Raw genomic sequence first — 27485 nt, 5'->3', positions numbered from 1 at the left:
CGGGTGGCCTAAACCCATTTGGGCTTAGCGCAAGCGCAAATTAGGGTCACAAGTGACACTAAATACAGTGATCATTATTTACCTATATACTGTATTTAGTGCACAGAGTGATAGGGAGTGAAGGGGTTAACTGGGGGTGATCAAGGGGTTAAAACTTTATTAGGAGATAGATGGCAGGTGCCCTAACCGTATTTGGGCCTAACGCAAGCGCAAATTAGGGTCACAAGTGACACTAATACAGTGATCAGTAAAAGATCTGTATACCACTGTATATAGTGTTCACTGTGAGGGGTTTGGGGGGTGATCAGGGGTGATCAAGGGGTAAAATGTGCCTATGTGAGGTAGTGTCAGTGTAGTGTTTGGGGGAACTCACGTTTTTGATGTCTCTCTTTCTTCTCCTGGAACCGAAAGGGCTCCAGAAGGGAAAGTTACATCACTTCCCCTGCCTGTGTTTACATTACACAGGCAGGGGACATGATGCCATTGGCTGGAACCGATCACCAGATCCAGACCAAAAATCATTGGTCTGTATCTGGTGACCGGTTCTCTGCCGAATCAGACCGGGAGCGGCGCGTGGGAGCGCGCCCTGCGAGCCGTGATCGCGCCCGACGTACGTCTACGTCGCTGGACGATATCGAGCCACTTTGCTGCAGTACCAGCTCAGTGAGCGGTTGGCAAGTGGTTAAAAAGGATATTGGGGAAAGTGCAGAGAAGGGCAACCAAACTGGTAAGAGGCATGGAGGAGCTCAGCTATGAGGAAAGATTAGAGGAACTGAATTTATTCTCTCTTGAGAAGAGGAGATTAAGGGGGGATATGATCAACATGTATAAATACATTAGGGGTCCATAGTGAACTTGGTGTTTGAGTTATTCACTTTAAGGTCAACACAGAAGAAGACAAGGGGGCACTCTTTACGCCCAGAGGAAAACTGATTTCATCTCCAAATACGGAAAGGTTTCTTCACTGTAAGAGCTGTGAAAATGTGGAAAAGACTCCCTCCAGAGGTGGTTCTGGCTAGCTCACTAGATTCCTTTGAAAAAAGGCCTGGATTCTTTCCTGGGTGTACATAATATAAATGGGTACTAATATTTATAGGTAAAGTTTATGCAGGGAATATCCGATTGCCTCTCGGGGATCAGGAAGGAATTTTTTCCCCTGCTATAGCAAATTGGATCATGCTTTGCTGGGTTTTTTTCGCCTTCCTCTGGATCAGCTGCGGCAATAGGATTGTGTATATGGGATTGTATAGTTGGGTCTTAACAGCTTCTTTTTTTTTTTTTTTGGTTGAGCCAGATGGACTTTTTTCAACCTGACTTAAGTGCCGGTTCACATTTGTGCGATGCGGGAACGCTGCAAATATACAGCGTCTTCCCGCATTGCATCCGCACCCCTGGCAGTTCACACTGCCATATGTGATACGCTGGGGGTGTCAATTAAAGGTTAACGACACCCCCAGATCAGATCACATATCGCAGTGCGATCTGAAAGTTTGCACAGAATCGGATCGCACTAGTGTGAACCACCATGCGATCCGATTCTGCTGCGGACCAAAAAAAGGGTCCTGTGCGTCTTTTAGTGCGATTGCGGTGCGAATTCAGCCATACAAAATGTATGGCTGAATTTGCACCGCACAGAGATCGCATGTAATTTTAGGAGCAGTGCGCTCCGAATTACATGCGATCTCTGTCATCGCACAAATGTGAACCGGCACTTACTCTGTAATTGCGGGGTCATGCAACACTGTACCCATAAGACATTTTTGTTGACAATTGTTGACAATTTGTTGACAATTTATTCTGTGATATCTCCTTTGTGAAAATAACCCAAATCAGTGTTTATTTCATCTGTAGGAAATTTATAGAGTTGTCAAGCTATGGTGTGTGTGGTACAGATGGGCTGTAATTGGCTTGTCTGTACCATGTGTTTACTGTGACCAATCACAGCTAGCAACACAATTGTATACAATGGATGGCATATAAGGATGCCATCCATTGTTTACAACTGTCATTTGATTCGCTATGATTGGTCACAGCTATCACATGGTACTGGCAGCGGGCCGGTACAGTGATCTGTCATTGGCCGTGTCTGATAGACACAGCCAGTGACAGATTGTGCCGTTGCACTGCCCCACATCTGGGATAATGTCATATGACGTCCCCTCAGAACAACCGTGCTTATTAAAGGATAAGTTCACCTTTTATAACATGTTACACCCACATTTACGGTGTAACATTTTAATGCTGCAGCTGCCCCTTCACTCCCTGTGTCAGCAGGCTGGTGTGTTCTCTACATGCTTGCTGTCACAATTTACAAATGTGGCTGTGCTGAGCTCCGCCCACGTCATTTATTCACAGTGTTCTGTGAATGCGAATCTACTAGTACCGACTGCTGCAAAAGCTCAATGAATTGCTAGGGTGCTGTTAAGCACTCTGGGTTTTGTTCATTGAGTCTTCCTGTCTTTCTGTAACTGCCTGCTTGTATGAGCAGACAGCATACACTGACAGTCTGCAAGAACCCTGCATTATGTAGATTGCAGGTGCAATGCTTTGCAGGCTCCGAATAGAAAAAAAAAAAAACAATATGCACATTTCTCTTTCGTTCATTTACGGACACAGTTCTTTATCTTCTTGACCATTGGATTATACTGCCCCTACAGGAGTAGGACACTAGGCAGGAAAAAGCTTGACTACACCTATAGGGCAGTCCCAGGGTGCATACTCCCACTCTCAGCTATAGGCACTCCTGTCTAGTCGGGAGTAAGGACCTAGTTCCTTGCTGGGATCTCTGGTCCTGGCAATTTTTTTTCCTTTTTTTTTTAAATCAGAAACAAAGTTTATTTAAGAAAACAAGAGCTTACAGGCTTCACAAAACATACACTTCTGCAACTAAAGGATAGACAACCAAATAGCATGAGTAAGACATTCCCAGAAGAACAGACCCCCATCAAAATACAGTCAGCCATGCTTACAAATTCCCAGGGCATACCATGTAGTCCCCCCTCCCCCCGCCTCCCATCCAACAGCAATTGGGACAGGGCATTACTGTAGCAAACGATCAAGAGTCAAGTCTGCGGGGGCCAAACCCCATTGTGCCAGTCACCCACCCCAAATTTTTTCATATCTGAGCGGGACACCTCTATGTTGATATATCATGCGTTCACATCGCAGAGTGGCACCCATGGCATGTACCAACATCTCCAGCGAGAGAGGGGACGGGGACGTCCAGTGCTGCAAAATAATCTTCCGGGCTTGAAATAGTGCCCTAGATATTGCCATTCTAACGTTGACGTCCGAATATTCTTCCAGCATACCAAGAAGGCACGGCTTCGGATCAACCGGTACAGACAGGAGATATGCAGCATTAACTGGTCCGAACCACCGCCGTACAGTACCTGTGGAGCCTGAGGCAACGCCACAGGAGATTAATGAGATCCCCACAATGCCTGTTACATCTGGTACACAATAAATCCGTCCTTAGGCCCATCCTATGGAGTCGGAGAGGGGTGCGATGCACCCTGAGGAGTATGTAAAGTTGCGAGAGCCGCTGCGCAACACTTAAAGAGCAATGTCGCACCGACTCTAGCGCTTCGTCCCACTGGTCGTCTGTAAGGTCCCCAACATCTGTTTCCCATTTAGCCGGGCTGGGATATTTGTCCAAATAGTCACTTAACAGCATTGTATAACACTCAGAAATTAACCCCTTAGTAGAATCATAGTATTTCATCAAGGAGAAAACCAGAGTCGGGGACAGTTCCGGGCACAGCAGAGCGGACTGTATTCTGAGCTGTTTTACCTTGGCCCAGACTTTGTGTATCAATCTATAAGTGGGAAATAGTTTGTTGGACTTCAGAAACCATTGCGATTCAAGGGCCCCAGGGATGGTGTCTGTGGCAACCTCATGAAGCATGACCCCTAGGGTAGAATCCCTGTTGTTCCGGTCCCGCACCCTGAGGGCCCCCAGTAAGTGTTGCATCTGTGCCGCCAGATAGTAAATCCAGGGGTTAGGGAAGGCAAGCCCTCCCCTATCCTTGGGCCTGTACAGTTGCTCTAACTTAATCCTAGACACGCCCGACCGCCACAGCAAGGACCGAAAAATTATGTTCACCAGCCGAAACAATTTCAGCGGGATGACTACCGGTGTATTATGCAGAAAGTACAATAGTTGGGGCATTAAGATAATTTTCACCATATTTGCCCGCCCAGCCATCGAGAGCCATAGTTTAGACCAGATAGCGACCTTGTTCCTAAACCGCGTCAGGAGTGGGAATATTTTCTTGCGACAATAGTCAGTGATGGTGGCCGAGATAACTATACCCAGGTATTTAAATTGCTGCACCACCGGTACAGGGCAAAAGGTGGCCAACTGGGGATCCAGCCCCTGATCTAATGGCAACAAGGCCGACTTTGACCAGTTGTTGGTAAGACCAGAGAAGCCAACAAAAGCCGTAATGATATGCATCACTGCCTGTAAAGAGGGTCCTGTGTCTCCCAGGAGCAGCAGCATATCATCAACCTACAAAAGTATCTTTTCATGCAATGTCCCATACTGAAAGCCCACCACCGAGGCACTGTCCCTGATTTGTGCCGTCAGGGGCTCTATGGCCAGGGCGAACAGTAAAGGGGACAAAGGGCATCCCTGCCTAGTCCCCCTCTCCAAATGAAATGGTGCTGATTGCCTGCCCCCCTCCCGGATCACCGCCAGCAGAGCCTGGTAGAGGAGGCAAACCCAAGCTATAAACGTGGGACCAAAGCCAAATTTTTTTAACACCGCCCATAGGTAAATCCCATTCCACACTATCAAAAGCTTTGTTAGCGTCAATGGACAGAAGGGCTCTGGAGCCCTCATTGTCGGCCCTGGTCTGCATATTGATATACAATCTGCGGAGATTAACAGCCGTGGATTTGTTGCGCATTAATCCTGCCTATTCGGCGTGAACAATGGTAGCGACCACGATGTTCAACTGACGAGCAAGAACCTTGGCCAGGATTTTGTCTGATTGCAGTAAGGAAATGGTCTATAGGAGTTAGGGTGCAGGGGGGGTTTGTCCGTTTTCAGAAGCAGAATAATACTGGCCCCTGACATAGACGGAGGCAACTGACCACAACGAAGAGCCTCATTAAAGACCCGCAGCAGCCGTGGCAGTAAGGTGTCCGAGAAGGCTGGTACACCTCCATAGGCAACCCGTCGTCCCCTGGGGCCTTAAAGGTAGGAAAATTACTGGCCGCCTCCTGTAGCTCCTCCACTGTAATTGGAGCATCCAATTTCGCCCTATGTACGGCCGACAAAGCAGGGAGATCCACCTCTCACAAGTATTCAGCCAGCTCCGGGGCACCATAGGCGACCCTGCAGGAGTAGAGCTCGGTATAAAAGTGAACTAATTCTGCCATAATCGGCTCCGAAGCGTTGACCAGGCTGCCTGAGGGCAAGCGTAGAGCTCCTATAGCCGGAGCCGTGGGGCGCACATTTACAAGTTTCGCCAGGAGACGGCCAGTCTGCTCCCCCTTCTCATAGAAGGTAACCTTGGAAAAACACCTTTTTCTTTCCGCCCTGGATGAGATAAAGGTAGTCAATGCGTCCTGTGCTGACAGCCACGATGCCTTAGAGGCATCAGTGGGTTGGCTCACATACTCTTCCTCCCGGTCCCTCACATGTTTATTCAGGTGTTCCTCCCACTCCCGAGTAGAGGTCTTGACCTTATTAATCATAGCAATAAACACTCCCCGCAAATAGCACTTAAACGCATCCCATTGGGTCAAAATATCCGGGTACATGTCATTATCCAAAAAGAAATGAGCCATAGCTCTAGTTATGGGACGTAGATGAAAAAGGCGCTGGTGATCTTTTATATTTACTGGAATAAAACTTGTTCAGGGTAGCACGTGTATTAAATATGTATTAGAAGTGCTTATTAGTGAATAAATTATTATAATTAAAGGTAATAGATATATTTTAAAGTGCACAACTCAAAATTAAAAAATATTTCTGTTGCTTATTGGTAAATAAATATATAAATAGTTATATATAAATAAATAAATAAATATATTGTACATGCAACAAGCAAATCAATTATATAAATATATAATATTCCGTGCAGCAAGCAAATAAAAGTGCTTAATAGTGTTAAAGGGATCACAGGCGTTGGGAGTCATTGTGACTCATTGGAAGCTGGTAAGAGGCCACGTGTGTCACACCCCACCACCTGAAGCACTTTAAGGAGCATATTTTTTGCACGAATTGCAGAGACACTTGCTATATAATTATTTTTCACTGGAGAGCACGAATATATCTGCTTATATTTGATGAGTTTTTTATGCACGCACTATTAAGCACTTTTATTTGCTTGCTGCACGGAATATTATATATTTATATAATTGATTTGCTTGTTGCATGTACAATATATTTATTTATTTATTTATTTATATATAACTATTTATATATTTATTTACCAATAAGCAACAGAAATATTTTTTAATTTTGAGTTGTGCACTTTAAAATATATCTATTACCTTTAATTATAATAATTTATTCACTAATAAGCACTTCTAATACATATTTAATACACGTGCTACCCTGAACAAGTTTTATTCCAGTAAATATAAAAGATCACCAGCGCCTTTTTCATCTACGTCCCATATTTTATATTGTTTTCACAATTAAAAGGGCAGCAGGTTCAGATATATCTTTAAAAAGAGCCAGGCGCCTTCCTATAATTTGCTATTGATAGCTCTAGTTATATTACTATCAGATGGGAAAAGCTTTAAACAATATGCATTGAAATGCCATGGGACTTTGGGCAGGGACGATTTAGGTCTCAACTCGATCCAACAGATCAGGGGCGAGTGGTCAGAGACACCCCGAGGGGCATACTGAATTTTAGACACCGTCTCCAAAGACTGGGGCGTACCCACACACATCTATGGGAGACAAAGACCCATGTGTCTTGGAGTAACTAGACTAGAAAATTGGGTTGCGACAGGGTGTCTGATCCTCCACACATCCACCCAAGACATTTCTCCCAGAAAACAGGCCAATGGGGTACCACGGGCGCCCGGCCCTACACTAGGAGGTGGGTGTCTGTATCTGGAGGGATCCAGCACCCTGTTGAAATCCCCCAGGACATACAGCAATGCATGGGGCTTGTCTAAAGTAAATTTCACCATCTCCCTCAACACATACAGTGAGAAGGGAGGCGGGATATACACCATAGCCAGCACACAAATACGTGAATATAAGTTGCAGTGCAAAAATATAAATCTGCCCTCTGGGTCACACAGTTTCGACAGTTCCTGATAGTCCACAGACCTATGAACCAAGACACAGACCCCCCTAGAAAAGGATGTATGTGTAGAGTGGTAAATCTGCCGTGCCCAAGCATACCGAACACATCTGACCATGTCTGCAGTGAGACGAGTCTCCTGAAGACCAATAATGGTTGGGTGGTTTGTGAAGGGGTAGTAATATATGAAACATAAATTACAAAAGTGCGCTAAACAAAATGATGAGAACACAAATGTTCATGTGAAGTGTCTGCTGTGCCAGCAGTGAGTGCACAACCTTTATATCCAAAAGAATATAAAAAAATATAAAAAAATATATAAAGTCTTTCAGTCCAAAAATGGAGAAGGTTGGGGAGTGATGGGAGGTGGGTGGGGCCTCTTCCCAGACTGTGATCCAAAGTGAATGAAAGTAAACTCAAATGCACTGTGAACACCCAGTGATAGGAGTGGACTCTTACCACAATATGGAGAGATGTGAGTATATACTGTATATATCCGGAGGTCCAAACTGCTCAATTAGATGATACGATTCTCAGGAGGAATAGATCAGCCAACTGCTTCCAGATTGAGGGGATCTGTAGGCTTCCAAGCAGGGGGATAATGCCCCACCCACCTCCAATCACTCCCCAACCTTCTCCATTTTTGGACTGAAAGACTTTATATATTTTTTATATTTTTATATTTTTTTATATTCTTTTGGATATAAAGGTTGTGCACTCACTGCTGGCACAGCAGACACTTCACATGAACATTTGTGTTCTCATCATTTTGTTTAGCGCACTTTTGTAATTTATGTTTCATATATTACTACCCCTTCACAATTAATTTTTCTTGCAGTGCTGCTTTCACCTTCTTTATCCTGCCACTAGGTTCGCGCACCTATTTTCCTCATTTATAACAATGGTTGGGTGGTACTTGCGCAGGACAGAATTCACCATAGCCTGTTTCAAGGGATCACTCAACCCCCGGAAATTCCCTGAAACCAAAGGTACATTAGACATAATCCATACTGTTCGCAATCATATATAGGGCAAGGAAAGCGAAAATGCGACCCGCAGGCGTGCAAGGGGACAGGATGCCTCGGTCCACATCCACATCAGGGAACTGCCCTCATCACATTCTAGTTGGAGCCATCCAGCCTTAATAGGCAATCGGTAAAAGTCTCCGGAAAAGAAAATGAGGGCCACCCCCTTTTGGGGGTACGTGGGCAGAAAGCCAAAATGACAGCTAGCTCGTATTCAGCGGCAGCTGGAATCTTCAGGGGTCAGCCACCTCACGCTGCCGCATCCTCAGGGACAGCTCGATGACATCTAGCCAGTCCGCAGCCTCACCCGCCGTGTTGAAGAAGTGGGTCTGACCCCGAGCAGTAACCCGCAGACGGGCAGGGTAAAGCATGGCGTAGTGCAATTGGACCCTCTGCAGGCGTTGCTTGACCTCCTGGAACTTGGCCCTATTCTTCTGTACCTCCGCCGAGAAGTCTGGATAGATGGATACCCGAACCCCATTATACTTAAGCAAAGCCTTCTCCCTAGCTAGCCGTAGGGCCTTTTCACGGTCACGGTAGTGCAGCAAATGTGCCAGCATAGGTTGGGGCGCATTGCCAGGAACAGCCCTTGTAGGGGTACTGTGGGCCCGCTCCACAGCAAACGGGTTAAAATGCCTCCCTGCCAAAGGTCTCCAGAAGCCAGTTCTCAATCAACTCCGTGGGGTCTCTACCCTCCACCTTCTCAGGAAGCCCCACAATTCTGATATTATTGCGCCTAAGGCAGTTTTCAATGTCATCGGTTTTGTCTTGAATGACTCTGGCCAGGGAGGATGTAGCTCAGGCTTCAGTAATAATAGAGGGCAATCTATCTTCCACCTCACTAATGCGCCCCTCAACAGCAGTAGTGCGCTCCCGCATTTTTTGAAGATCATGTCGAAGCATGGAAACCCCCCAGCATCTCCTTCACTGTATTAACCGATGCTGTGCATTGCTGTACCGCAGCAAGTATCTGGCTCAGGGTGGGCTGAGGGTCTCCCTTGTCCAGGCCGTCAGGGGATGTACAAAGAGCAGAGTCAGTGTCCATGCCTGCTTCCATAGACCGCATGGCGTCGCTCCCCTCCTCCCCGTCATTATGAACACTGGTCACCTGGGCGTATGTGAGCTTCTGGGCATAATATAACATGTCCTTAGTGCCCTCCTTGCGGGCTGATTTGCCGGCCTTACCGCTCTGTTCCTTCCCCTTGTCCGAGGTGCGCGGCGTCCCTTTCTGTGCTCCAGACGCAGCGCCATGTTGGGCCTCCGAGGCCGCACCGTCTTCCCGGCTTTTCTGGGTCATCCTGGCTCGGATCGTTGCGCTAAGCGTATCCGGTGGGTCCCCGGAGGGTGAGAAAGAAGTCTGCAGCAAGTACTTGCGGATCGGTGACTGGAGGAAGGATCAGAGACAGGGTAATATGCGGGAGCTCCGTGATGCGCGTCCTCTCACATGCCCTGCTTGGCCATGCCCCCAATTATTTTTCCTTTTAAATGGAACTTTTCCCTACCTTATTTTGTTCCTGTGAGAATCTACAATCAACTGCCAGACTGGGCGATGGACTGGATAATCTAGATCCAGAGGGTCCCCCCAGTTTGGCCAGCGAGTGTGCACAGGCCTCAGTTCCGCGCTAGGTCGGTTGCAACATAGCCCCACTGGACGGGGGCTGCCCTGCGAGTTAAACGTCTCGTGAGGGCAAATACGACCTGGCCTCGTTCTAAGTCGCAGCGTTCCTCCTGGGCGACAGCCACCCACATCCCGATGGAGCAGTTGTCTGTCCGGTGCCCACTCTGTTCCTGGTTTGGTGAGTAGCTGTCCCCCCTCCTACCCCTGGAGGGTTGTGGGGTGGACATGGGCCCCTCCCTGGAACTGTTGGACCCCCGAGTTCCCTTCCTTCTCATGCTGTGCCCTCCCCTTTCTTTCTCTGTGTTCCTCTGCGGAATTGGTATCCCTCCTTCCCTCCCATGGGGTGGCCATACCGCTTGGGTCGGTTTGCGGTGTCAAACTGGTGAGGGGGGGGGCCGCCAGCAAGCAAATGATTGACTGTACCTGGTGGGGGCTCCTGCCAGGTCCCTTCTTCCTGCTGGGGTCTCGGGAGCCGCGTGGTGCTGCCATTTTCTTGTAACCTTTTGTGCTGTAGATCGGCGGCCATGTTTGTGTAGCCTCAGCGGCCATTTTCTTGTGGTTTTCTCATTGAAAATAGCGGTAGCCATGTTTTTGAAGCTATATGGGTGGTGATTTTGGCAGTGGGAGCCCCCCTTCATCCCCTAATGCTGACTCCTGGATCTTTCTCTTCCTGATCGCCACATGGTGTGCAGTTAGCTTGGAGCTGTATGTACCTGATCTGTGGTGGTAAGTTATTGTGGGGTCCTATAGCAGCAGTGGTGCTCTGTGCTTGGTCCTGTGGTTCCACCAGCGCGGTGGGGGTGCCCCTAGAAGTGTTATAAACTTTTATGTGTGGATACCCCCCTCTTCACTAACTGAGTCCCGGGAGCACAATTCCCCACCTGATCCCCTCGCAGAGGCTGCTGGGCTCTCCGGGCAAGGTGGATTTGGTCCTGGGAAAACGGGCTAGAAAAAGGCGTCCCCCGCCTTCACCTGCTTTATCTGTTTAATCAGATCCTGCATCTGATTCGGCCACTGCTTATGCAAGTTACCCTTCTGGGTCTGCGTTCACGTACCCTGCATGCTCAGATAGTGAGAATGATTCCTCTGCTCCTCTAGCCGTGCATGAAAAGGCGCTGGTGGATCGGCTGATTGTGTCAGTGCATGAAACTTTAAAGACACAAAACAATGGGGTTGTCCAGAATGCACTTTTGTGGTCCCCAAGCGTTTTGCGATGCGGTATCCTTATGAGGATACCCTGCTTAAAAAGTGGATGAACCCACCTGTAGTGAACTCACCGATTTCCAGGTTAAATAAAGCCACCTTCATTCGGGTTGAGGAGTTCCCGGCATTTAAAGATCCAGCTAATAGGAGGTCGAATGCTCTGACCTGCCATATGTTCATTAGCTGGTTTGGCACTTAGGCCGGTATTTACTATTGCCCTGGTGTCGCAAACTCTGGCGGATCAGTTGGTCCAGGGGCTACAGTTTGTCTGTGATGCCTCTTTGGATATGGCTCCTTTGATTTCTAGACTGTTTGTCTCTGCAGTGGTCCTTCGGCGTATTATCTGGCTGAAATGCTGGTCTGCGGACCAGTTGTCTAGGAAGGCCTTATCTGGTCTCCCATTTGTGGGGGATCGCCTGTTTGGAGTTTCCTTGGATGACATTATTAAGGGCCTCACAGGGGACAAGAGTACTCTCCTTCCGCAGGCTTCCAAGGACAAGGAGCCCCATCCTAGACGGGGGCCATTCTTCTTGGCTCATAAGAGGCTTTTTCATCCCTCGGGGTCTCAAGACAAGGGATCTAAGCCCTTCAGGGCCTCCACCAGAGATTCCAAGAGGAACTGGTCTGGCAAGCCACGATTGGGCTCTTCCAGACCTGCGGAAAAGGCTTCCTGTGCATGAAGGGGCACCCTCATCCGTATCTGGGGTTGGGGGGATATCTTCACTGGTTTCGGGATCTGTGGACCTTCCTGGTACAGGATAAGTGGACCCATGAATTCATTCTGTTGGGCTACAATATCGAGTTTTGGTCTTATCCTCCGAAAAGATCCTTCCCTTCCAACCTGCGCTTGCCCCCAGATCGCTTCTGGGGTCTCTTTGGGGCAGTGCAAGACTTGTTACTTCAAGGTGTGATTGTCCCGGTTCTGACTTCAGAATATTTTCAGGGGTTTTACGCAAACCTGTTTACATTTCACAGGAAGGGAGGCAAAGTACGTCCAATTCTGGGCCTCAAGGCTCTAAACTGCTTTGTGCGAGTACAGAAGTTCCGAATGGATTCCATTTGCACGGTAGTGTCGTCCCTACATCTCGCTTCTATCGACATCAAGGACGCCTACCTTCATATTCCAATATGTGCCGGTCACCAGCGCTTTGCTGTGAAGGAGGAGTATTATCAGATTGTGGCATTACCCTTTGGTCTCGCCTCAGCTCCTTGGGCCTTCACGAAAGTGTTGGCCCCGGTACTAGCATTGTTGCGTCAGCGGGGGATCGCGGTACTGGGGTACCTGGATGATCTACTAGAGTCTCCGACTGCTCTAAAGGAGATTACTCTGCGAACACTGAGGGAGTTCGGTTGGATTCTGAACCTTAAGAAGTCTGCTCTGGTTCCGTCCACACGACTGGACTATCTGGGTCTGACTCTGGACTCGGCCTCAGCCAGAGTGTTCCTTCCTCTTTAAAAACTCCAGAAATTGCAGGCGGCAATCCAGCTTCTGTTGTCCAGCAGACGGTCATCCCTCCGGGCTTGCATGTGGGTGCTGGGCCTGATGGTGTCTACCTTTTTGAGGTGGTTCCGTTTGCACAGTTATACACGAAATCTCTGCAAAAGGAGATCCTGGTGAAATGGGACAAGAATCCTCAGTCTCTAGAGAATCTGATCCTGTTGAGCCGGGGTACGAAAGGGTTCCTGATCTGGAGACTTCATTCTCCGGCACTTCGACAGGGAAAATCCTTTCTCCCCCTGTACTGGAAGGTTGGCACCACGGATACCAGCCTATCTGGGTGGGGAGGCCGTCCTCGGCACAAATGGTGCTCAGGGGGTACTGGTGTACTGGTACTCCAAGCGATCAGACTTTGTCTGGATCATTGGACAATTCGTCTTCAGGGGTGTCCAGTACGCATTCAATCGGACAATGCCACAGCCAAGGCCTATGTCAATCACCAAGGGGGCACAAGAAGTGCCCTGGCGGCTCAAGAAGTATCCGGTATTTTAAGGTGGGCAGAATGATTCGTTCCAGCCCTCTCTGCTGTACACATTCCGTGGTGGAAAATTGGAAAGCGAATTACCTCAGTCGACAGGCGTTGGACCAGGGGGAATGGTCGCTTCATCCTGAGGTGTTTCATCGGTTGTGTCTCCAGTTGGGGTATTCTCGAGGTGGACCTATTGGCCTCTCGTCTCAACAGGAACGTACAGAGGTTTGTGGCACAGTCTCTGGATCCTCTAGCCGATGCCACAGGATCGAGGCGGAAGGGATTCCGGTTATTCTGGTGGCTCCAGACCTAGCCTCACCATTTTTGGTACACCAATCTGGTACGACTGGTCGCCAATGCTTCTTGGAAAACCCCCTCTCAGGGAAGAACTGCTGTTCAAGGGTCAATCTCCCATCCTGCTTTACAGTCGCTGGCTTTAACACCTTGGCTGTTTCTCCAGGGAGTTTGACACTTGGCTCCTCCAGTGCAGTCTCCATTGCCGCCATGGGACTTCAATTTGATGCTGTCAGTTCTTCAGAAAACTCCTTTCGAAAGTCTTTGGGAGGTTCCCCTACTTGCGTTGTCCCAGAAGGTGGCCTTTTTGGTGGCAAAGTTTTGCAGGTTGCGGAGCTCCAGGTTACCTGGTTGGCTACGGTTTAGCTTTGGGAATTTTTTCTTGCTGTATCCACCCCTCATGTTTGACACTGCTTTAGGATGTCCCAATGGTCAAGAAGATAAGAGGCAAAGAAAATGGGATTTTTGACTTACCGTGAAATCCATTTCTCTGATGTTCATTGACGGACACAGCACCCACCCCTCTGTGGAGTTGGCTTTCTTCTGACAATGCTTGTAACAAAACTGAGTGCCTATAGCTGAGAGTTGGAGTATACCCCCTGGGACTGCCCCATAGGCGTAGCCAAGCTTTTTCCTGCCTAGTGTCCTACTCCTGTAGGGGGCAGTATAATCCAATGGTCAAGAAGATAAGGAGCTGTGTCTGTCAATGAACATCCGAGAAATGGATTTTATGGTATGTCAAAAATCACTTTTTTTTTTTTTTTTGCCAGCATAAATGTGCATTTTTTTTTTTTTTTTAATGGTGAACGCATCCTTTAAGGTGGTAGTAAAGTCCTTTTTTTGTTTTTTCCTTGTACCTACAGAGTTACCTGTAGGTACAAGCCTTCACCACCTGCATGGCATTAGCGTAAAGAGGCAGGCAGGGCCCAGCCTGTATGGGCACCTTTGCAGCACTGGTTTAATGACCTCTCGCACCTGGAAAAAGATTTACTGCGGCAGGCAGCCGCTCCTGGGCAAAGCGACGTAGGTATACGTTGCTCGCTTTCAGGAGCCAGCGGGGAAGCCGATGTGTGTCAGGCGTCTCCGATTGCCGCCTGACACCCACGATGGTTCCCCGCTGAGAGAGGACGACGGTCGGCTGTTGTAAACACAGGCGACCGTCCTTCTCCCTGGGATGATCATAGAGCTCATGTGAGCCTGCTATATAGGATCACATTATTACAGTAACAGTGCATATTTTTAGCACTGATTACTGTAGTAATGTCACTGGTCCCCCCCAAAAGTGTCAAAAATGTCAGTTAGGGTCAGATCTGTCCACCGCAATGTCGCAGTCTTGCAAAAAATCACAGATCGCCACCATTACTATTAAAAAAAAAACAATAAAAATGACATAAATCTTTCCCGTAGTTAGTAGACGTGATAACGTTTGCGCAAACCAATCAAAATACGCTTATTGCAATTTTTTTTTTTTTTTTTGGGAATGTCATATAGCAGAATGTGAAAATATTTTATCTTTTATTTTTTCAAAATTGTTGCTCTTTTTTTGTTTTTAGCGCAAAAAATAAAAATCGCAAAGGTGATCAAATACCACCAAAAGAAAGCTCTATTTGTGGGAAAAAAAAGGACGTAAAGTTTGTTTGGGTACAGCGTAGCACGACCGCACAATTGTCCGGTCTTAAAGTGGTTAAAGGAATGAAGTGGGTGGGGGATGCTGGATCACTGCACTGTGTGAGATCAGAGGGCAGCTCCGCAGTGTGTTGTCAGGACATGGCAGCTTAGTACATCTGAACTCCAACACACAATAAGAAAATGCATATTCTATACTGCATAATAAGTAAAAAAGGGTGATTTCTAGTGGGCTTCATGACTGAAGTGATTTGAAACCAGACAAATCTTGCAACATTGTTGATTTCTCTTGAACTAATGCATACAGATTTTTTCAACTTTGTACAGAATTCATTAAAGCCTGTCTAAGCTCAAAACCAAGATTGCTAGTCATTGGTGTTATGGCTGCTAAACTGCTAGTTTACACAAGATAGCTAGGAAGGAAGATATTGCTCAGTGCAGCTAACAGAAAGTGACCAGGGTATTTCTTGCCAGATCAGAAGGTACTTTTTGTATTTGCTGACAATGTTCTTAAATTGGGGGAAAAAACGAATGCAGCCACCACATCTAAGGACTGTAAACTGTAACATATTGTAATTTTGTTCTTGGGTTTAATTATCCCTTAAAGCAGTGGTCCTCAACTCCGGTCCTCAGGGCCCACTAACAGGCCATATTTTAAGTATTACCTTGGGGAGATGCAGACTAGAGTACTGCAATCACTGAGCAGCAAATTATATCACCTGTGATGGATTTCAGTTATCTTGCAAACCTGGCCTGTTAGTGGGCCCTGAGGACCAGGGTTGAGGACCACTGCATTAAAGGATAAGTTCGACTTTTTGTAACATGTTACACCCATATTCAGGGTGTAACATGTTACAGATGCACCAACCCTGCTTCTCCCGCCCTGCTGCCTAATCCATTCACAGTGTTCTGTGAATGGGACAACTACAAGGTCTGACAGCCTTTGCGGCTTTCAGCTTGTAGTTCTCAATGCACTACCACGGCGCTGTTGAGACATAATCTACACAGTCTTATGCCCCATACACACGTGCAGATTATCTGCAGACTTTTGTCTGCAGACTTACCAAAACCATATAATATGAGGTCAAACCTAAACACTTTCAATTTGTATGCAATCCAGCAGGCCCTTGCACTACATAGAAAAGGTAAGTCTGCAGACAAAAGTCTTCAGATAATCTGCACGTGTGTACGGGGCATTACACAGACAGTCTGTGGGACTGTGGCATTACCCCCCATGATCTGCTGATTATGGAATGCTTTACAGGTTACATTGCAAAAAAAAATAATATATGCTTATTTTTTTACCTGCAAAAAATAAGTGCATTTATTATTTTTTTAGTAAAGGTGATATCCTTTTAGTCCCTATTTTCCTAAGTTGTCTACTGATCAGATTAATCTTCTGGCAGATATTCAGGAGAATAAAAAAATAGATGTATTGGCAATTCTCTTAATTCAGTTGTTTATATTCCTTGTTTTTTTGGGGGGATTCTATGAACAGTTATAAGGCATACTGGTTGGTTAATCAGTTTTTACCACTTCATTGCCTGTTCTGTGACTTTATGTGAGACATTGGAGTGTATTTTGTTTCATGTAAATTTAACCATTCTGCATTTAGCCATTGTTTCTTTAAAACCCTGTGGAATATGTCAGCGAGAGGAAAAAATAAATTTTCCAGCCTGCATAGTAATTTTTTTTTCTTTCTTTATTTTCAGTATCTGACAGACCTGGTTCCTTTTCTGCATCTTTAAACAAATTATTACTTGTGGCAAAAAGTGACCGGGAAGAACTGTGAAACAAACCGCAGACTTCTGGAATAAGAATTATCATAAACATTTTTAGACGCTTAGATCGATGGACCTGGATTTACCAATCCAAGCAGTACATTCCTGTGATTTTTTCAGGGACTTCATTTTGGATACAAGGACCCAGCTATCATCAGACCTGATGTATATTGTATTTTTATGATAAAGATTTATTAAGCATCTATGCCATCAGTTCATTTGTACTAAAATACAGTTCCTGTAATAAGTATTTACCCCCTTGGAAGTATACAGAGATTTGTTTTTACTTTGAAATGAAAGTGTCTTTCTACTTCGTTTTTACTGTAAAAAAATCGCTTATTCTGTATTCTATGACAACAAATGTGAACGTTTCCAAGGGGATAGATACTTTTTATAAAAGCTGCCTGGTAAGAAAAAATACAATTTCTGAATCTCTCTAGGGAGATTATACAGTATCATCAGTTGGAAGTTCTTGGGAAATAAAAAAGTATTTTTTTTTTCACTAAAACTGTAGTAGTAAGTACCATTTTTTTTTTTTTTTTTTTTTTTTTTTTTTTTTTTTTTAAACATTTCGGTAAATGGTTTTTTGAATATGCATGCTATCTTACCAGCAACAAGGTCCCCTGCAGAGTGAAGAAAGGTTGGTACTTTGCCTTAATTCCCCCCAATTTCCACTTACACATGTATTAACATTTAATTTGTATTTATATGTGCTCTATTAACCACTTTACAACCGCCCACCGCAGATATACTGCGGCAGGCAGCCGCTTCTGGGCAAGGCGACGTAGGTATATGTCGCTCGCTCTCAGGAGGATAGGGGGCGAGCGCTTGCCCCCCCACTCGTCAGCGGGGAAGCCGATGTGTGTGTCAGGCAGCTCCGATTGCCGTCTGACACCTGCGATCGCTCCCCGCTGAGAGAGAAGGACGGGCAGCTGTTGTAAACCCAGCTGACCATTCTCCCTGCAATGATTATAGAGCCCATGTGATTCTTCTATATAGGATCACATGTCTCTATGGTCATTTCAGAAGCCCCGCTTCCCCACAGTTAGAAACACTCCCCTAGGCTCACATGTAACCCCTTGATCACCTATAATGTTAACCCCTTCCCTGCCAGTATCATTATTACAGTAACAGTACATATTTTTATCACTGATTACTGTAGTAATGTCACTGGTCCCCCCAAAAGTGTCAAAAATATCAGTCAGGGGTCCGATCTGTCTGCCTCAATGTCACAGTCCCGCTAAAAATTGCAGATTGCCGCCATTACTAGTAAACATTAAAAATCCGCTTATTGCGTTTTTCTTTTTTTTTTTTTTTTTTTTTTTTTACCAAATATGTAGCAGAAAACGAATTGCCCTAAAATATTAAAAAAATAATTTTTACATTTTTTTTTTTTTTTTTTTTTTGAGAATGTCCTATAGCAGAATGTGAAAAATATAGTTTTTTTTTTTTTTCAAAATTCACGCTTTTTTTTTGTTTATAGCGCAAAAAATAAAAATTGCACAGGTGCTCAAATACCACCAAAAGAAAGCTCTACTTGTGGGGAAAAAAAGGACATCAATTTTATTTGGGTACAGCTTTGCAAGACCGTGCAATTGTCCGTTAAAGTAACGCCGTGCCGAATTGCAAAATAGGGCCTGGTCATTAAGGGGGCAAATGCTTCCGGTCTTAAAGTGGTTAATGAACCTCTCTTAGTAGTTCCATTTAAAGTCATATTAAACTCAGAGTACCAATTTCCTATAGATAATACTCCATTACAATGAAATAGAGCTAGTAATATACAGTATGTATATAAACAATATATTACCAAAAGTATTGGGACACCTGCCTTTACACGCACATGAACTTTAATGGCCTCCCAGTCTTAGTCCAAAGGGTTCAATAATGAGTTGGCCCACCATTCGCAGCTAGAACAGTTTCAACTATTCTGGGAAGGCTGTCCACAAGGTTAAGAGTGTGTCTATGGAAATGTCTGACCATTCTTCCAGAGGTCAGGTGAGGTCAGGCACTGATGTTGGAAAGAAGGCCTGGCTCGCAGTCTGAGCTCTAATTCATCCCAAAAGTGTTGCATCAGGTTGAGATCAGGACTCTGTGCAGGTCAGTCATGTTCCCCCACCCCAAATTCGTTCATTAATGTCTTTATGGATCTTGGTATGTGCAATGGTGTGCAGTCATGTTGGAACAGGAAGCGCCAACCCCAAACTGTTACCACAAAGCAAAATGTCTTGGTATGCTGATGCCTTAAGAGTTTCCTTCACTGGAACTAAGGGGCCAAGCCCAATCCCACATCATAATCCCTCCTCCACCAAATGATTTGGACCAGTGCACAAACAAAGGTCAATAAAGACCTGGATGAGCGAGTTTGAGTTGGAGGAACGTGACTGGCCTGCACAGTCCTGACCCCAACCCGATAGAACTCCTTTGGAATGAATTGGAGCAGAGACTGCGAGCCAGGCCTTCTCACCAACATCAGTGCCTTGACTTCACAAATACGTTTCTAGAAGAATGGTCAAAGATTCCCATAGACACACTCCTAAACCTTGTGGACCACCTTTCCAGAAGAGTTAAAGCTGTTAGAGCTGCAAAGGAGACTCACAGCCCAATAGAGATTATCACTCCAAACCGGTCATGTCTGTTATTAGTCGCTAATATTTTATTTGTGTCACATGTGTGTACCCACCTTTCTATACCCTTTTTTCTGTTCTTTTGTATCAATAAAATTATATTTCTCTATCGCTCATTGACAGACGTAGTCTTCTTGATTCTCAAGAGCTGGGTTATGTTGTCTCCACAGGAGTAGGACTAGGCAGAATGACAAAACGTTCTGGCTCCACCCTAGGGGGCAGTCCCTGAGGGTATATCCTCCCTCTCTCTGCTACAGGGAATCAGTTTTTTTCTGTCTAGTCAGGAGTAAGGACCTAAGTTCCTTGCTGGGATCTTTTGGTCCTGGCAAGACTTTTTTTCTTTAAGAAAAAGACATTTTTTAGGTAGTTTTCTCCAGTGTTTTTTTCCTGTGAGATCTTCAAGCAAAAATGCCGGACTGGGCGACACTTGTGGTCACCCCAGCCGGCCTACGAGCGCGTGCAGACCAGGCATTGCGCTTGGTCGGCCGCGACATATTCAAGTAAGTATGCGGGGCCGGGCGACGGGCTGGATGTGAGATCCAGTGGTCACCCCGGTTTCTGCCTAAAAGCGCGTGCAGACCAGTGCGCTGAGTCTGCCGCGACGGAGTCCCAGTAAAGGGACTGACTTTGCGAGTTAAAAGCTCGCTTGGACGCCAGGACCAGAGAGTCGAGGCGTCCACAAACCCACACCTCGGTGGAGAGGGTATTATGAAGAGAGGGTGCCTGTCGGTTCGGTATGGTGAGTAAAACGTTCCCTTTTTTCCTCATTTATGAGGCAGTATATATTATGGGCCCCTCCATATATGGTCAGTATATATCTGACACTTACAAGTCCCCCTTGTAATACAGCATGTGTTTGTGGGAAGTGGACTTGGTTCTAGAGCTAACACTCTACCCAGCAGACTGTAACATTACAGCAAACATAGGAGGTATAATCCTACCTTATGTGCAGTGTATCTCTGTAGATCCATATGTCACCTCTCAGCAGAGTGCAGGTGGATGTGCTGGGAAGACGATATCGGCGGTCCGCCGCCATTTTGCCGTAGACCGAATGCATGTATGTCCTCAGGTCACGCCGGCCGCCATGTTTTTGGAGTCTTATGTCTCTTCTATGGGGGCGGCCATGTTTTGTGAGCCCAGCTTCCTCGTGGAGGGCTGGGAACGCCGGAAGGCGTACACAGGGGGCGGAGCCACGCCTTCTGCCCGGGAAAAAGCAAACAGCTCCTTCCAGTCTGTGTAAGACAGACGCTGGCTGCAGTTTGTTGGAAACTGCACTGCATCGGTTGGTGAGCCTTGGGGGTCCCTCTCTCTCTCTCTGGGATCGAGAAGCAGGTACTCTGAGGGGCGCTATTGCGCTAGGGGGAGACACAAAAAAAAAAAAAAGTTTTTTTGTTTATTGCTGGCAAAAGTGTCCTGTATTAACATGGACCCTGCCACTCATGTATCTCCTCCGGATCCCCTCGAGGGGTCTGCGGGATCCTCCAGCACCCCATTGACAATTAAATCTTTGTCAGCCATTATGGAAACTTTTGTGTCCCGGGTGGAAGTGGCTTGTCAGGGACAGGGCGCAAGAAAGCGACCCCCGCCTAACCCCTTATTATCTGAAACCTCGGATTCAGACTCTGAGCCTATTTCTGCAGTTGCAGGTACTTCATCTGGTATTGGTGTCTCGGGTCCTGTCTCTTCAGACAGTGAGGAGGATGTTTCGGCATCTGCCATAGCCCGAGAGGAAGCGTTGGTAAACGCACTCATTGTATCTGTTCAAGAGACTTTAAGGTTACAGGGTATTCCATCAGAAATAGCTGAAACTGAGATCCCTTTTGGGACTAAAAAGCGCATCAAAGTGGCAAAGGTTTTTCCATTGCCCAAATGTTTTGGCAATCCAATCGATGAAGAATGGCGTCTGCCAAAACGCACTTTTAATATTTCCAAACGCATTGACAGGCGTTATCCGTTTGAGGAAACCCTTATTAAGAAATGGACAGAACCACCTGTGGTGGATTCACCAATTGCTAGATTGAATAAAGCCACGGTTATTCCTTTAGAAGACGCTCCGTCTTTTAAAGATCCAGTGGATCGCAAGATAGAAGCTATGTCTCGCACCATGTTTTCCTTGATTGGATCAGCTTTCAGGCCAATAATTGCTATTGGTCTGGTTTCGCAGGCTGTAACTGAATGGACCAAGTGGTTACGCCGGGACTTAGAAGAAGTCCCTCAGGCGGTATCAGATTTGTTGGAACAAATGATACAGGGGTTACAGTTTGTATGTGATGCGGCGTTAGACGCCACTCCATTAATGGCGCGAGCATCAGTCTCAGCAGTGGTTCTCAGGCATACACTGTGGCTAGAAGGTTGGATAGCCGACCAAGGTTCCAAAAAAGCATTGGCTAATATCCCCTTTTCAGGAGAACGTCTATTTGGAGCCAACTTAGATGAGATCATTAAGGATCTCACCGGTGGAAAAAGCACCTTTTTACCGCAAAATTTTAAAGGTAGAGGAACTCGTCAAAGACGAGGGCCTTCTTTTTCTGCTCACAAGAGGTTTTTTCGTCCAGCGGGTGAAAAAACTAAGTCCTCCAAGGTTCCTACAGGAGGCGTCAGGGGTCGTTGGTCGGGCAAGCAAAAGCCCGCCCCCTCCAGACCTGAAGATAAACCATCCAAAGCCTGAAGGTGCGCCCCCACCCATAACTGGGGTGGGGGGACGTCTTCGCCGGTTCCCGGATCCATGGCTTTCCAGAATCCCGGACAAATGGGTTTGCGAAGTCATAAAGTCAGGGTACAAGATCGAGTTTCGATCTCTCCCACCGGCGCGATTCTTCCCTTCCAATATCCGACTATCTCCGGATCGTCTAGAAGATCTGCGGAGAGCAGTCACAGATCTACTACAACAAGGAGTGGTAGTCCACGTTCCTTGGACAGAACGGTTTCAAGGGTTTTATTCAAACCTGTTTACAATACCCAGGAAAGAGGGCAAAGTGCGTCCAATTCTGGACTTAAGAGCACTCAATTCTTTCGTCAACATAAGAAGATTCAGAATGGAGTCCATTCGCACGGTAGCAGCCTTCCTGCATCCAGGGGATGTCCTAGCGTCCATAGACATCAAGGACGCCTATCTTCACATTCCCATTTTCGCAGGACATCAGCGTTTTCTACGCTTTTTCGTAGAGGAGAACCACTATCAGTTTGTGGCGTTACCTTTCGGTCTCGCCACGGCTCCGCGGGTCTTCACAAAAGTGTTGGCCCCAATGTTGGCACTTCTGCGCCAAAGAGGTATATCGATTCTAGGTTACCTAGACGATCTTCTGCTTCATGCAGAGTCTCCTCAGACCTTGCTACAAAACATAGAAATTACTATGATTTCTTTACAGGAATTCGGGTGGCTGGTGAACCAGCAAAAGTCTTTTCTGGTTCCCACCCAGAGGCTCGAATATCTGGGTCTAATTCTAGACACAGTCAGGACAAGAGTGTTTCTTCCGGTAGGGAAACTTCGAAAGATTCAATCAGCAGTCCAGTTGTTACTGTCCAACAGCTGGTCTTCCCTTCGGACTTGCATGAGGGTTCTGGGGTTGATGGTGGCTTCATTCGAAGCAGTCCCATTTGCCCAGTTCCATACCCGAATTCTTCAGCAAGAGATTCTCCTCAGATGGAATCGGAATCCGGAATCCCTGGACAATCAGATACGATTGAACAAACAGACCAGAGAGTCTCTGGTTTGGTGGCTTCGGTCTCCAATGCTCAGCCAGGGAAAGTCATTTCTGCCAATATATTGGACGATAGTGACCACGGATGCCAGTCTATCCGGATGGGGAGGAATTCTCGGTCAATTATCTGCCCAGGGACTTTGGTCCCCGGAAGAATCCAGATTACCGATAAATGTATTGGAACTGAGAGCGATCAGACTTTGTCTGATTCACTGGACCGAGCAGCTCCAGGGCAGCCCGGTTCGGATCCAGTCGGACAATGCCACGGCCGTGGCTTATGTCAATCACCAGGGGGGCACCAAGAGTGTCCGAGCGGCCAAAGAAGTGGCTTGCATTCTTCGCTGGGCGGAACGATTATTTCCAGCAATCTCTGCGGTGTTCATTCCGGGGGTGGAGAATTGGCAGGCAGATTATCTCAGCCGTCAGACCCTGGATCAGGGGGAATGGTCCCTCCATCCAGACGTTTTCCACCAGTTGTGCCTACGGTGGGGCACCCCGGATGTGGATCTGTTGGCATCACGATTCAACAGGAAAGTTCAGAGATTCGTGGCTCGCTCCCGCGATCCTCTAGCAGAAACCGCAGATGCACTGATCGCCCCGTGGGGGCAATACCAGCTAATATATGCCTTCCCTCCTCTCGCGTTACTGCCAAGACTTCTTCGCAGGGTAGAGGAGGAAGGAATCCCAGTAATCCTGGTAGCTCCGGACTGGCCTCGTCGAGCTTGGTACGCCGACATGGTCAGACTGGTGGCGGACGTCCCGTGGAGACTTCCTCTCAGAGAGGATCTACTGTCTCAGGGACCGATCTTCCATCCTGCTTTACGATCGCTGGCTTTAACGGCCTGGCTATTGAGACCCAGGTGCTGAAGGACAAAGGTTTGTCAGCTTCAGTTATTCCTACTCTAGTTGAAGCAAGGAAAGCGACTTCCAGAAAGATTTATCATCGCACATGGAAGTCCTACATTGCATGGTGTGAACCTTTGGGGTTCCGTCCTCGGTCTTATTCGATTAGTCGAATATTGGCTTTTCTGCAACAAGGGGTTGAGCAGAAACTGGCCTTGAGTACTATCAAGGGTCAGGTCTCAGCATTAGCCATCTTCTTTCAGAAGCCTTTGGCTACTCATTCCTTGGTGCGGAATTTCATCCAGGGGGTGCGACATCTGGCTCCGCCAGTGCACGCGCCGTTACCCCCCTGGGATCTTAATTTAGTGTTGTCGGTTCTTCAGAAACCTCCCTTTGAAGATATTAGGGAGATTCCTCTACCCACGTTGTCCCAGAAGGTGGCCTTCTTGGTGGCTATTACTTCTGCACGCAGGGTGTCAGAACTGGCCGCATTATCTTGTCGTTCACCATATCTGGTGGTTCATAGAGATAAGGTGGTTCTTCGTCCGAATCCATCCTTCCTACCAAAAGTGGTTTCAGAATTTCATCTGAATGAAGAAATTGTATTACCTTCCCTGTGTCCTAAGCCCAGTCATCCTCGGGAATTTGCTTTGCACTCCTTGGATGTGGTCCGGGCGATCAGGGTATACTTGAAAACGACAGACTCGTTTCGCAAGACGGATTCACTTTTTGTGATCCCAGATGGACCCAAAAAGGGGTTGCCTGCATCTGCCGCGACCATTTCCAGATGGATCAGACAGACGGTAGTGCAGGCTTATTCTATTAAGGGTCGGGAGCCCCCGTTCCCTGTTAAGGCGCACTCCACTCGGGCACTTAGTGCGTCATGGGCCTTTCGCCATCAGGCGTCAGTGGTCCAGGTGTGCAAGGCGGCTACCTGGTCGTCGGTGCATACCTTCTCTAAACATTATAAAGTTGATGTTATGGCATCGTCTGATGCCTCATTTGGCCGCAAGGTTTTGCAGGCCGCAATTTGAGGAGACCAGTGGTCTACCTCGAGGGTTTTTTCCGTTGGAAAATTTTTTCTTTAGTCTCATTCTTTGTTTATAATGAGCCTTTAAAACTTCTAGTTTGGCACCGGTTGGGCCTACTAGATTGGATTTGATTTTGTCAATCCCACCCCTCATTTGTGGCACTGCTTCTGGATGTCTCAGCTCTTGAGAATCAAGAAGACTACGTCTGTCAATGAGCGATAGAGAAAAATGGATTTTTGTAAGAACTTACCGTAAAATCCTTTTCTCTTAAGCTCATTGACAGACGTAGTACCCGCCCCTCTATCATTGAGTTGGGTTGGGTTAAATTCTCTGTACTGCTTTAAACAGAACTGATTCCCTGTAGCAGAGAGAGGGAGGATATACCCTCAGGGACTGCCCCCTAGGGTGGAGCCAGAACGTTTTGTCATTCTGCCTAGTCCTACTCCTGCGGAGACAACATAACCCAGCTCTTGAGAATCAAGAAGACTACGTCTGTCAATGAGCTTAAGAGAAAAGGATTTTACGGTAAGTTCTTACAAAAATCCATTTTTTATACATTCATCTCAGCCTGCTGCCTGTTTAAAGTCCCATTGGAGGGTTCTTTGTTGTACATTTTGAATCAATTTAGGGATGTGGGTATCTCATGAGCTACTCCCATTTATGGCCTAACTAGTCCCCATCAATTTAATATTGAACCCTACGGACTAAGACTGGGATGCCATTAAAGTTCATGTGCGTGTAATGGCAGGTGTCCCAATATTTTTGGTAATATAGTGTGTATGTAAGTAAATGTAGTATCTCCCAAAAGTTAGTACACCACTCACATTTTTGTAAATATTTCGTTATATCTTTTTTTGTGACAACACTGAAGAAATTACACTTTGCTACAATGTAAAGTAGTGAGTGTACAGCTTGTATAACTGTAAATTGGCTGTCCCCTCAAAATAACGCAGCACACCGCCATTAATGTCTAAAACGCTGGCAACAAAAGTGAGTACACCCATACAGTGCCTTGCGAAAGTATTCGGCCCCCTGTAACTTTTCGACATTTTGCCACATTTCAGGCTTCAAACATAAAGATCTAAAACTGTAATTTTTTGTGAAGAATCAAGAACAAGTGGGACACAATCATGAAGTGGAACGAAATTTATTGGATATTTCAAACTTCGTTAACAAATAAAAAACTGAAAATTGGGCGTGCAAAATTATTCAGCCCCTTTACTTTCAGTGCAGCAAACTCTCTCCAGAAGTTCAGTGAGGATCTCTGAATGATCCAATAATGACCTAAACGACTAATAATGATAAATAGAATCCACCTGTGTGTAATCAAGTCTCCATATAAATGCACCTGCACTGTGATAGTCTCAGAAGTCCGTTTAAAGCGCAGAGAGCATCATGAAGAACAAGGAACACACCAGGCAGGTCCGAGATACTGTTGTGGAGAAGTTTAAAGACGGATTTGGATACAAAAAGATTTCCCAAGCTTTAAACATCCCAAAGAGCACTGTGCAAGCAATAATATTGAAATGGAAGGAGTATCAGACCACTGCAAATCTACGAAGACCTGGCCGTCCCTCTAAACTTTCAGCTCCTACAAGGAGAAGACTGATCAGAGATGTAGTCAAGAGGCCCATGATCACTCTGGATGAACTGCAGAGATCTACAGCTGAGGTGGGAGACTCTGTCCATAGGACAACAATCAGTCGTATACTGCACAAATCTAGCCTTTATGGAAGAGTGGCAAGAAGAAAGCCATTTCTTAAAGATATCCATGAAAAGTGTCGTTTAAAGTTTGCCACAAGCCACCTGGGAGACCCATTTTTGGCAACAGTGCAAAACGTTATGTTTGGCATAAAAGCAACACAGCTCATCACCCTGAACACACCATCCCCACTGTCAAACATGGTGGTGGCAGCATCATGGTTTTGGGCCTGCTTTTCTTCAGCAGGGACAGGGAAGATGGTTAAAATTGATGGGAAGATGGATGGAGCCAAATACAGGACCATTCTACAGGACCATTCTGGAAGAAAACCTGATGGAGTCTGCAAAAGACCTGAGACTGGGACGGAGATTTGTCTTCCAACAAGACAATGATCCAAAACGTAAAGCAAAATCTACAATGGAATGGTTCACAAATAAACATATCCAGGTGTTAGAATGGCCAAGTCAAAGTCCAGACCTGAATCCAATCGAGAATCTGTGGAAAGAACTGAAAACTGCTGTTCACAAACGCTCTCCATCCAACCTCACTGAGCTTGAGCTGTTTTGCAAGGAGGAATGGCCAAAAATATCAGTGTCTCGATGTGCAAAACTGATAGAGACATACCCCAAGCGACTTACAGCTGTAATCGCAGCAAAAGGTGGCGCTACAAAGTATTAACTTAAGGTGGCTAAATAATTTTGCACTGCCAATTTTTCAGTTATTTATTTGTTAAAAAATTTGAAATATCCAATAAATTTCGTTCCACGTCATGATTGTGTCCCACTTGTTGATT

At 46.3% G+C, this 27485-nt stretch overlaps 1 protein-coding gene across 1 annotated transcript in view; it reads left to right on the top strand.

Moving 5' to 3' along the window:
• MYDGF (myeloid derived growth factor) overlaps positions 1–16846 on the top strand; it is a 46969-nt gene extending 30123 nt beyond the window's left edge. Inside the window, exon 6 of the mRNA XM_082254979.1 lies at positions 16723–16846. Within this exon, the coding sequence (XP_082111105.1) occupies positions 16723–16802 (80 nt within the window). The 3' untranslated portion in view covers positions 16803–16846. The remainder of the gene's footprint in view (positions 1–16722) is intronic.
• Positions 16847–27485: the final 10639 nt, after the last annotated feature.

The sequence above is a fragment of the Pelophylax lessonae genome (assembly GCF_965119305.1).
Source record: "Pelophylax lessonae genome assembly, chromosome: 1".
Taxonomy (NCBI): Eukaryota; Metazoa; Chordata; class Amphibia; order Anura; family Ranidae; genus Pelophylax; species Pelophylax lessonae.
Note: the sequence above shows the minus strand (reverse complement) of the source record. Positions and strands in the feature narration are given on the sequence as shown.